General features: G+C 27.6%; 1 protein-coding gene across 1 annotated transcript in view; it reads right to left on the reverse strand.

Annotated features, from left to right (window-relative positions):
• Positions 1-4888: 4888 nt before the first annotated feature.
• Positions 4889-13351, reverse strand: part of LOC101241847 (telomerase protein component 1) — a 117578-nt gene continuing 109115 nt past the window's right edge. Inside the window, exons 39-42 of the mRNA XM_065796528.1 lie at positions 12401-12500; positions 11596-11772; positions 5299-5418; positions 4889-5197 (exon numbers count right to left, since the gene is read on the reverse strand). Of these exons, the coding sequence (XP_065652600.1) occupies positions 5072-5197; positions 5299-5418; positions 11596-11772; positions 12401-12500 (523 nt within the window). The 3' untranslated portion in view covers positions 4889-5071. The remainder of the gene's footprint in view (positions 5198-5298; positions 5419-11595; positions 11773-12400; positions 12501-13351) is intronic.

Below are 13351 nucleotides of genomic sequence, written 5' to 3' on the forward strand. Positions count from 1 at the left end.
ATGATGACAGCGACCATGATTATAGCAACCATGTTAGTGTTTGTAGAAAGAGGTGCAACATTACAACGATGTGAAAGAAGCTTGGCAGATAGAACAGGTCCAACTACGTTTACACTAGGGTTGTTCCCCGTAAACAAAAACTTAAGAAAATTTCGCATTTTTTTCTTCCGTATTTCAAGTTGCTATTGCGGAAGTTGTACTTGCGCAAATTCACCTTCCGTAACGCATTATACAAAAAATATATATACTTCCGACTTTAGGTTGCTTATTGCTTTTGGCGTAGCAGAAATGGATGTTTACTATTTATATTCTCAAATATAAAAACTTATTTGGTTGTATTACAAAGTTTTAATTGAACTTTAAGTGTTGTTTGGCCGTTGTCATTTCTTACTGCAAGAGTATTTCTTAATCGCTAGAACTTTAAAACTTTCAGCAGTTGTATAGTCCCAATAACGTTGGGATGTTGAAAATTAAAACATTATCAGGGCCAACAATGCAAGGGGCAAAAAATACCCTTCCCACCCTGACTTTTTTTTTTTATAAAGGAAAACATTTTAGAAAAAACTATTTAAAACAATATCTTTAAAACTTTTAAATTTACTCGTTGTTATTGAGGTAATAAAAGCGAAAGCTCATTTAACAGAGCACCTCAAAAATAAAAGAATCTGACTAAACATAAAATCATTCTATATGAAAACAAGTGAGAGCTATTTTTAAGCATTTTATTACATAATTAAGTTTTAGGATTCATCACTTAAGGTGGTTCCTACATAATCAAAAGTCAAAATTTTTTCAAAAATTGATTTTTTGGCAAATTAGATATTTAAATGTAAAATTTAACGTTCTTTCTCGTGGTATATTTTTTTTTTTAAGTTTGTTTATGCTTTTTACAATATTTACTATTTTATACAGGTAGGTATAATTTTAGTGCCTAGCAACGGCCATAGCAACCGTTTTATTTTTTCAGTTATTATCTTAAGTGTACCTTAAAACTCAAACTAGAACATTTAGTACAACTAGAACATTTAGTACAACTAGTACAACTAGTACAACTAGTACATCTAGTACAAACTAGTACAACTACTACATACAAAAGTACCTTAAACTCAAACTAGTACATCTCTTTTGCTATTCTAATGTTGCCTTGTACGTCCAAGGTGTTAAATTTTTAATGATTATAAGTTATACTGTTGCAAAGTGCAAACAGCAGACAGGCTTTTTTATAATAATTTTTTTATTTGTAATAATTATTAATTTGCTTGTTGAAATTATTTATCATTTTACTTAGATTGTAGTAAAATAATAAAGATATAATATGGGAAATTGCAAAATAATAAAGATATAATATGAATATGCACTCAATATCTAATACTGCCTTTAGAAATATTGATAATAAGTTATTTTCTGCATACGAAAATTCTGCGCTAGAAAGTATGCAAAATGCTGCAAATGAAGCAAAAATGGAAGAAATTGTCCCAGGTAAACATACTTGTCGTGTATCGATTGATGGAACTTGGCAAAAAAGAGGACACTCCTCGTTGAACGGTGTAGTGACAGCAGTAAGCAAAGGAAAGTGTTTGGATGTTATTGTTTTATCAAAACATTGTAGACAGTGTATAATATTGGGTGGAAAAAAAGGGACAACAGAATACACAAATTGGAAAGTTGCACATAATTGTAAAATTAACCATCGAAAGTCATCAGGAGCAATGGAATCCTCAGGTGCTATTGATATATTTCAGCAATCTGTAAGTCGAAATAAACTAGTTTATAATGAGTATCTTGGAGATGGAGACACAGCTTCTTACAAAAAAGTTGTTAACTCCAAACCCTACGAAGCACAGTTTGGTATTACACCTGTTAAACTTGAATGTATTGGACATGTAAACAAACGAATAGGTTCTCGACTTAGGACACTCGTACAAGAATATAAAAATACCTCTGCACCATTTGGTGGAGAAGGAAAATTAACAAACAATTCCATCAATTCAATAACGAATTATTATGGTATTGCTATTCGAAGAAGTCTAAATTTAAATTGCACTGACGATGAAAAAATTTACACAATGAAAAAGTGGATAAGTGCTATCCTTCACCATTGTACCAACTTTTCTAACTTAGATAAGCGCCACATGTTTTGTCCACCAGGAGAAGAATCGTGGTGTAGTTACAAGAATAAGAAATAAAAAAACACAAAGAGAGGATTAATTTACCAGAGTGGGTGTTTCCTATCTTGTCAAAGATTTTCCAAGACCTTTCAAATGATGACCTTTTTCGCAAGTGCATCCAAGGGGAAACTCAAAATGCTAACGAGTCCCTGAATAATATTATCTGGATGAAATGTCCCAAGCAAGTATTTGTAGAAAGATCAATTCTACAGTTAGGTGTATACAGTGCTATTCTTCGATTTAACGAAGGTCAATTTGGACTTGTTAAAGTGTATGAAAAACTTGGAATACAGACCAGTGTCTGTTTTAATAATATATCTGAAAAAATGAACCGACGCAGCATCCAAAATTTACTTATAAAAACATCAGATAAGACTAAAGCAAAAAGAAAAAAACTAAAAGCCATCAAGAAGGGTTTATTGGATAAAGACTTACATAAAGAGGGAGGAGAAACTTATTTAAAAGGAGGATTTTAGTTTTAAAAACAAATTTTTTTCTTGTTTTTTGATTTTCTGCCATATCGTTTTTCAAGAAAATTGTCTCACGAAAAACATCATAACTTTAAAATTAATAATGATAACTACTTGAAATTTTCAAGGCTTATTCATCCAGTGTACTGCTAGTGCCTGAGTTTTTTTCAAATAAATTTATTTTTTGAAAGTCGTGGTTAGGGAACTAAGATTGGAGGCAAGTAACAGATTTTTCGAAAATACCGTTGTTTTGAAGCATAACTTTTAGTAGAAACAAGATCTTTTAATAAAAAAAACTCACGCACTAGATACAGGTAGTAAGCACAAGTATACCAAGTTTGAAAGTAAAATAAGCTTTTACTCACGAATAATTGTGTTTCTAGTAAACTCTATTTTTTGGGGTTATTTTGACTCTTATAGGCCTGTATGTAATCATCAATATATTTTAGGAATTTGAAAATATAATTTTTTTTACACATTCTGTATCTACTTTTGAAAAAATTAATGGTTCATGAATAAAAAGAAACTTTTTTTGATTACGTAAGAACCACCTTAAATTAGGTCTTTTTTTGATTTCAACGTAGGCATTGTTTCCCGATTACGCAATTGCATTCGTATGCTAACGTTGTTCAAGTTATCTTCATTATTTAATTCTTATTCATTAGATGACATTTTAAAAAGCATATTTTATGAAAGTCTTGATTTTTTTTATAAAAGTTTATAACTGAAACTTATCAATATCATATAAAAAATTATTATTTTAATTTCATAGTTAATTTTATGTATTTGATTCATTAAGCGTAATTAAATATATTTATTATATTTAATTCCGAATCATAAATATAAAATCAGCTCCTGATTCGAAATATATTTATTATATTTAATTACGCCGCGTTTCGTAAGTTTTTTGTGTTAAGAACTATTTCGCAACTTTTGGTGTAAAAAAGTTTCGTTTCGAAAGAAATTTGGTTTTTTATCATTATTTTAAAAAATAAAACCTTAAAATGTTTATATGTTGCAATACTGAAAATAAAATTTTATTATAAATATTTTGGTATATAAAAAATTTTTTTTTTACCATTATATCCGTTTATCCAACAAAATTTTTTTATAGACTTTAAAACATCGTTTAGCAAAAGAGCTCGTTTCGCAAGTGCAACTTCCGTAAGCGCTACTTTCGTATGTAGCAAAATAGTTTTATTTCGTAATTCAACTTGCGAAAAGCAGTTCAAATTTCGTAAGCAGCATTTTTTTTGTTTCGTAAAATTCGGTACGAAAAAAAAAAGAGTTCCTGATTCTAAATATCCTTCCGAAAGAATTTTATTTTTCCGGAGTTGTACGAAACTTTCCGGTTAATAACTCTTGTTTACACTGCGTTTTCGGACCTTGTCTAAAAATTTGTATCATATTTGGCTGGATATTAAAAATATAACTATCCCGAACTTCCCAAATCATAATTGTATTATGGATTATAATAATGGCCTAAGATACTGATAAGTCGAAAATAAAATAACCGTATGCGAAATTATTTTATTGATATATTTTATTATATTGATATGTATTTACGAAAAGGCAAGATGCTTTGTATTAATGTGCTCTCTGAAAAATATTTAGACAATCAATAAAATGGTAACTCTAGATATAAGTGAATAAAAAACTGTAGTTTGATACAATTCAACAAACGAATTAACTAAAACTGTCCGTTTTAGCAGCTCAGGAGTATTATAGGAGGAAGCTCGGCATTGAAAGCAAATCGAGAATTTTCTCGATTTTCCAAAGTTTCCGGTCACAGAGGCAAAGTTTTTCCGGAATAACAGCGATTTGCTTCCTGTTCTAGACCTAACGGGTTAGGAAAACATGCTTTCAACCCAGGAAAAAAACAAAAGTAAAAATTTGTTACATTATGTAATTGAAAAATATGACACTTGCGAAAACTAATGCGTTTTTTCCCATCTAATATTTGTAATTAAAAATAACCTTATATTTCAAATTTTAAAGAAAAAGTTTTCAATTGTAGAGCAGTACTTTACCTGAAGCAAACTTATGAAATCTCTATGAAAAGAGTTTTTAATTCATTTACGCTATAAAATAAAACCGAACAGTGACATTTTTTGATGACACAACAACGACAATGACAAATTTTCAAAATCTATATTGTATAAAAATATCATAATAATAATAAAATATTTAAAATATAAAGGACTAATAACTAATTTGAATTAAATAAAATATAATTAAGCTAATACTAAATAAACCTAAAAAATTTATTGAACTATCAATTGTGTATATACAAATTAACTGTGTACAAATAATTTGTTGTAATAAAAAAGTTGCACCGAAAAAATTTCTTATCATTTATAAACAAAACAAAACAAAAAAAATAAAGTAAATAAATGAACGACACCCGACACCAAAACTGTTTAGAAAATTATTTTAATTAAGTTTGACGGTAAGTTGGTCGACGTAACCAGATGAATATCCAACAACAAGATTTAAATTGTCGTCGATTACACAGCCAGCTATCGTTTTGACAGGAGAACGACAAAAATAGATACCAATCTATAGAATAACAAAATATTTTGTGAATGAAAAACTTATTTCTAATAAAAAACGTAGAAATTTAAAGAATGAAAAAACTTTTTTTTGAGAAATATCCTTGCCTGTTTTAAGCTAAAATCATTTTCCTCGATTATTTTCCAAACTTTGACCGTACAATCTTTAGAGGATGTAACCACGGTTTCATTAATCACCAAGAATCCGGTAATTTCTTTTTCATGTATCTAAAGAAAACTTTTTTCAATGTGTTTAAAGAAAACTTCCTGGTTAAACTTTCTAAACAACTTTTTAAAAACTACAGAAATTAATTAGACACCTTTGACTTGTGAATATTTTATGAATAAAAATAAAAAAAATACCACTTAATCAACTATTCATGCTTCGCTAATGTCTATAACTGTTTGCAAATGTGCAAGCAAAGAAAAAGAGCTCTTTGGGGTTGGAGTCACTCCGGTAAACTTTAAACTTGATCTAATTTTGAAAAAGCTCTACATCTTATAGATAAATTCTTAACAAAACAAAAAACAAGCAAAAATTAGTTGTGGCTAAGTCTAGTAATGAGGTGGGTGGTGAGTGAGATAATATCTCCCAGCCAAATTCCAATAATTTTTAATGATTTTGTGATGTTGTTTTACGATGTAAATTTAGATAGATTTTGTGATGTGGTTATGTGCTGTTGTTTAGAAAGCAAATTTTGTTTTGCTCTGGACAGTCAGTTGAAAGATTTTGCGTAAGCTGTTTTAGTTGAGCATAATAGACCTTTGCAGTGAGAGATGTATTGGTAAAAAACAATACCCAATATGCAATACCAAGTACACCCCATCACACTAAAGGATTTTTTTTTCTGTTGTTGAAAAAGTCTGTATTGGGTTTTGGCACATTTTGCAACTTTTGTTAACACTATCACCGTTTTATTGAGATTAGTATAGAGTAACCATTTCTCATCACTTGTAATAACACCCAATATAAGTCGCCAAGCAATGTCGTGGGACCCAAGCAGAGCTGTGGGTTGCAGTTAATAAGCTCTTTTAATTAGTCAAAATCCAAAACCAGAACAAATTTTCAATGATCAAGCCTGATTATATTTTGTAACTCATAATTACTTCAAAATAATAAATATCAAAATACTTGAACTAATCAAAAAACAAAGACAACAGTGAGCAAAACCTTGATCGAACTTGGTGTGTTTTTATTGGTCTTGGTTCTCTTGGGTACTTCAATTGGGATGATTGGAATTCAAGTTTATGTCTTTCGTCAACTGTTTTCTTGCTCCTTAACTACCTTCTTTACTTTTTAGTAATTCCTAATTAAAATAGTGGTTTGCTTGCAATCTTTAATTTTTAGTAATTCTCAACTAAATTAGTGGTTTGCTTGCGGTCTTTTTTAAAACAGTCTTGAATATATGGTTTCTGTGAGAAATGTCAGTAATAAAAAATAATTAAAGAAGTTGTAAAGTAGAAGATTCAGTAAGAATGTTGTGAATCATGTTTTTATTTTTATGGTAGTTTTCCTCCGCAAGACGGAAAAGGCAACTGCAGATGAGGAGGCTACTTAATTGCGGTTATAACACTCTCTCAACTCTATAACTCCAAAACACAAAACTTGGCGAACAAGGCCGCTGCGCGAAGAAACAAGTTAAGCGAAGTACTACTAGGGACATGGTGGGCAAGCGCACTATCACTACACCACTACCGCATGCATAGGGAATATCAACAAAGCAGTAATTATTATCAGTAAAAACCAGAATATTGCTTGGATTAATACTCACTAAACACTATAAGCTATCACAAAACACACCAAACACTTTAAGCTATCACAAAACTCACAAAAACTGCACGCTATCACAAACTCATCAAACACTGCACGCTATCGTAAACTCATCAAACACTGCAAGCTATCACAAACTCATCAAACACTGCAAGCTATCACAAACTCATCAAACACTGTAAGCTTTCACAAAACACACCAAACACTGCAAGAAATTATATTCAAGATGAATGTTATTAAAATCAATTGATTGATTACCAAATCTTTTTTTATCAAAACTAGAGAATACAGTTGTTAAAAGGTAATAGCTATCAACAATAGGGTTGGCAAAAACTAACCGGTTTTTTTTGGGTAACTTTAGGTTTTATTGGGTAAATTTGATCTTTTTTGAGTTTCATGATTATTTCGCATCTGTTAATTTTTTGTGGTTGTTTAATGATATTGAAAATTAGTATAACTTTCTACTTTAACTTTATTTAAAATATATTTTATATAGTGTTATTTAATAATTTATAACAAGAACTTTTCAAATTATTTTGAATAAGATTTTTAAACATAATTTAAAAGTGTTATAGAACAAAAACAAAAACATTAAACCTATCTGTATTGATTTATTTTTGATTTAAAAGTAATATCTTTTATAATTCAAAATGTCAATGAGAAATGGGAAAAGGAAGGCTGGAGAAGTAACTGAAGTTTCAATTGAACTTCAAACTTGAACTTGAAATTCGAATGAACAAACTTGTTTCTCCACGCAGCAGCCTTGTTCATAAAGGTTCAGATTTCGGAGTTGAGAATTGAGAGAGGGTTGTAATCACAATAATGTAGTCTCCCTGACTGTAGTGGCTTTCTCAGTCTTGGGAGGCGATTAACATAAAAGATAAAAAAGTGACTATCTGTTAAAATATTTGAACAAAAATTGTGATAATGTATTTCCAAATAACGATTCAAATATTAGTACTCAGATAGCTGGACCATCATCTCAAGTTGGAACAAGTACATTGGCATCTGTTAGTTTTATAAGCCAAAACCTTTTAAGAAGCAACAGCTGATGTTATCATACACAATATCAATTCAATATCATTGAAAATCTAGCAATATTTAGAAAAGCTAACAGTTTTTAAATCTAACTCATAAAATTTTGTGTTGTTTTAGATCAAGTATTTAACTTTTTTTGAATTAAAGTTTTTATTAAAAATAAGTCTTTATAGACCTAAAGGAAAAATAATAATTAAAAAAATATATACAAAAAAAACAACATTTTTAAAAACAACATTTAAAAATGGACTATTAAGTAAAAAATTAACAATTTCACAGGACCCAAGGACTTTATGTATGTGCACAACCTGAAATATCCATTAAAGTCAATGGCTGAAAATGTTGGGTGCCAATAGGAACCAGTTGTACTTAGTTGCCTGACATTTTCAGTCATTGAATTTTAATGGATATTTCAGGTTGTGTACGTACACAAAGTCCTTGGGTTCCGTGAAATAGTTTATTTTTTACTTTTTAGTCCATTTTTAAAATGTTGATTTTTAAGTTTTTTTTTAATATATTTTTTTATTATTCAACAGCAATTCTATTTATTTACGCTAAACTAAAACGCTCAAAGTTTGTTGTTTATTGTTTGTTTTAATTACTTTTCTTGACGATTTCTTTTATTTACGCTAAACTAAAGTCTATTTTACATTGTTTGTTTTAACTACTTTTTTTTCTAATGATTTCTTTTATTATTACCGCTGACCTTGTGTTTGTTTTTCGCAGACACTAAAAAAATAAACAAACTGACAAGAAAGCAAGTTAAATAAAATGTTGTAAAATTGGATAATAAAATGTTGTAAAATAATAATTTTTTTTCCATAGGTAAAAACCTGATGATTAAAACTATAGATGAGGCAGAAAATGGCTTTACAATCATTATCCTGATTTTGTACTTGCTTGATTTTGCTTAATTTAAAGGACTGCGGTACATTTTATTCTAGGATGTTAAGCAATCAAATTATATCAAAAATTGTGTGCAGTGATTGGTGGTCTATCATTAACCCAAGAAACAAGAAATCAGTTCAGAAGAAATTGCCTGCAGGATTTTACAAATTTATTTCTAGATCAATTGAAATAATATTTTCCTTGTTTGGTTTTATCTGGTCAAAAGTTAGAAATAAAATATGTCAGAAGTGAAAAGGCAAAAAAGCTTGTACAAATATATAGATAGTATTCAAAATAGAAAAATAGGTGGCTTTGTAAAAAAAATGTCATAAATGTAAAAATTTTTATCTTAAAAAATCTTATTGAATGAGTCTTTCAATTTTTTTTGTTTCCAAAAATATTGTGAAAAAACTTTTTATTAAAAACATTGTGTTTGAATTAAAACTTTTTCCTTTATAGCTACTATAATATGCTTATGTTTTCAAAAATGTGGATTATAATAGTTCATAAAATTATAAAATATATTAAAAAAATCCAATAAAACACAGATTGCCTGGGTTTAATTGGGTTTTTTGAGGTGGGTTTTATTGGGCGGGTTTTTTAATGCCAACCCTGATCAACATTGAAAAGCCTATCTAAATATGATGATTCCCAATTAAAAAAAAAATTAACTTTTACTAATATTTAAGCGCACACACCACTAAAGCCATCATATACCAATTAAAAGATTTTCAAGTTAACAATTATTTTTTGAACAAATAATGATTATTTAATTAACATTTTAAAATTGGTTTAAAAAATAACAATTTTTGATAAGTTCGAAATTTTGCTGACAAACTAAAGGTTTTAACATTTTCCCCATAAAATGATTAATTTGTTGATTTTTTAAACAAACACTTTGTGTAAAAATTTAAAAATTTTATTTATAAGTGATCGAGATAATGGGATCTAAGAAATGTATCTCATTTTTAGTGAAAAAATTGATCTTGAGATCAGTTCAAAATGGAAATTTTGAAAAACAAAACACTGCAAAACATGGAGAAGGTAATGTAGTGGTTTGGGGATGTTATAGCTGGGATGGAGTTGGTCTGCTCTATAGAATTACTGAGACTATGAATCAAGTAAAGTACAAGGAAATGTTTGACAGCTGTCAATAAAAATGTACAAATGAGACTTTTCTATGGAATGCATTGTATTATTTCTACTATAAAAGGTCGTTTATGTTATGTTAATTTATTTGAAAGATGACCAGCTAAAAAGCCATTAGTATCCTTGAAAAACCGTAACACCGGAATGGTCAAAAATTCTTTTTAGTGACGAAAGTGAGTTTATGCTATTCAGATCAGATGGAATCAGGTATGTTCAAAGTCCGGTAGGTACAAGATATTAGAGTAAAATTAATGCTTTAAAATGGCCATCCCAATCACATGACTTGAATCCCATTAAAAATCTATGGGAACATTTATTTAATAAAATCAAGGAAATATGGGACTCAATAACCATTTACGCTTGGATTAATTTAGTTCACTCTATGACATATAGATGCCAAGCCATTCTTAATTGTAAAGAATATCCTACAAAATACTGATGTGATTTTGCTTTTAAATAAATTTGTGATCAAATATATTTAAAATATTTTTAAAATATTGAAATAATTTTGTGGTATCGATAGTTTTCAATGTTTAATATTTTATTATCTTTTAATTTTTTTATTATCATGTTTTAAAATAATAGACTTGACTCAATCACAGATGGTGCATGGCAACCAAATGCAGTTACCATGGCACACAAAGCAATAAGCAGTGCAGTTGTCATGGCACACAAAGCAATAAGGAATCCAAACATATAAATGAAACAAACAAAAATGTATAGAACTTTTTTTAGATATAATGATTTTTTAGATAAACTGCTTTGTAGAATTTTTTTTTTTTAGAATGTTTTAGAAATTTATGCAACATTTTATAATATCTGCTGCTTCTGTTAACTTTACAGATGATGCCAGAAGTCATTTGAGAAAGACTTTTAAGGAAGGATGATTTGGCATGATAAGCCGTCTTAAATTTCAAATTTTAAAATCTTAAAAACACAAAATAAAATTAAAATTTAGTTTATGTACAATTCAAAAATTTAATTAGTTACAAAAAAAAAAAAAAAAAAAAAAGTATTAAATGTAATAATGATATATGTAATGGTGCTACATACCATGTAACATTAACATTATCATATAACATTATATCTCTCTATATGTTTAGATTTGCAAAAGACTTTATGTAAACAGTTTTAATAATGTCAAAGTAGTTCAATATATGTATATAAATATATATATATAAATATATATATATATATATATATATATATATATATATATATATATATATATATATATATATATATATATATATATATATATATATATGTATATATATATATATATATATATATATATATATATATATATATATATATATATATATATATATATATATATATATATATATATATATATATATATATATATATATATATATATAAAGGGGTGAATCTGTTCTTTGGTAATATGTTCGTAATGAAAATAAAGATGTTTCTCAGGTTTAAAGATATTCTTTTTTTTTTTTAAAAAGATTAAGAATATGTTGTAAACAAAATTAAAATGGTGTAAATAAAATTAAAGAAATAACTAATAATAAAAAATCTCCTCAATAACCAACCTTTGAATGATATTTAGGTTTTTCTTCAATGACTGGTTCAATGTAACAAGACATAAAGCCATCACTATATCCAATCAAAACATTCACTAACTGATCTTTACAAAAACTATGCATTGCAGTAGGAAAACCATTTATTTCATATGTTTTGCTGGTTTCGAGAGATACAGTACCAAACCCCTGAAAAAAAAAACATCAAGTATTAATTTTAAAGACATTTTGAATGAATGTTTATAGTAAATAATCTATAAAATTACTTTTTATGGAGACTTTCAAAACGACTATATTAATTTATTAGTATATTATTAACTATATTATTTAGTAATATTTGGAAACCACTAGATGGTCTCATCATCAGACCGTTTATAAAACTAAATATTTTTACAACAATTTTTTAAAAAACTTGTTAAACGAAAACATTGTATTGATGTCAATTTTTGATCTAAATAAAAGGTATCATTGGTTTCCAAAAACCTGTGTTCAAGTGTTGACTGCCATCCAAACTCATTCCTGTTGGGTTGCGCAGGTCAGTTTGTTGCTATTGTATTTCCAAAGCTTCACTAAATTTTCTTTCAAATTTATTAGAACTTAAGGCTAAAACTTTGGCATCAGTCCAGTAAATATTTCACTGAAATTTTTTTCATGTGTTGGTACAATAGAATAGATTTTCATCATGAACCAACTTTTGGTGTTGCAAAAGTCATCAAAAATCTTTTTTTTAATTTTAGTTTAAAAATTGTTAGAATAAGCAATAAATCGTGCAATATTTAATAATATGCAAATAACAAATAATAATAATTATACTTACATTAGTCTTATTGTATTCTATGATACTATTTCCTGATTGGTATTTTACTAGAATTAACATGCTACCAGCAATTGAAATGCAATTATTATAAAACCCAGAGCTGAAAAACATAAACCAAACTTAATGACAAATAAAGCATTTAACAAAAAATATTAAAATACAAATTTAAAAATTGAATAAAAAAAAAAACAATTAAAATAATTAAAAACAAAAATTGTTAAACACTAAAGTTGAAAAATAAAAACTATAAATAAAAGTAAAATACATTATGTTTATTGCTACCAAAACTTATATCATATATAACTTTGCATTTTGCAAAAGACTTTATGTAAACAATTCAAAAGAAGAAAGCAGTTTTTTTTTTTTTAATATTAGTGAAACTTAAACTTTTATAAGTAATTTATATTCTTTTCCTCCTCAGGCCGTTCCGCTGTTTTAGCTCTTTCTCTTCATCTTCAGCATCAGATACAATTCTGATTTGTATAATTCTCTGGAGGATGAACCAATTTTATAAAACTGTTTGGCGGTTTAAGTCATCTTGGATAAAACTAAATCTTTATTTTATGTGAAAATTATTAAATATAGAATCTAAATACATCTTACAAATAAAGTCAAATATCAACAAATGCAACATTGACTAATCAACAATAAACAAAAACAAATATATAAGACATAAAAAATAAATAAGAAGAACTAAATATGAACAATAAAAAAAATTAACAAAAAGATTTATTATACAATAGTAACAGTAATATAACTGCTGCAGAGTTTTGCAAGACACATACACAAACAACAATACGAGGAGGCATTAACCAGTTGGGAGGAGAAATGCAATCTATGATTTGTAATACAATTGTTATAAAGATCATTGTAGATTATTTTTGTGTCTAGAAATGGCTAACATTGGTTTTAAAGCAAACAAACAAACAAAACAAAACAAAACAAAAAAAA

This window comes from Hydra vulgaris, chromosome 04, assembly GCF_038396675.1.
Source record: "Hydra vulgaris chromosome 04, alternate assembly HydraT2T_AEP".
Taxonomy (NCBI): Eukaryota; Metazoa; Cnidaria; class Hydrozoa; order Anthoathecata; family Hydridae; genus Hydra; species Hydra vulgaris.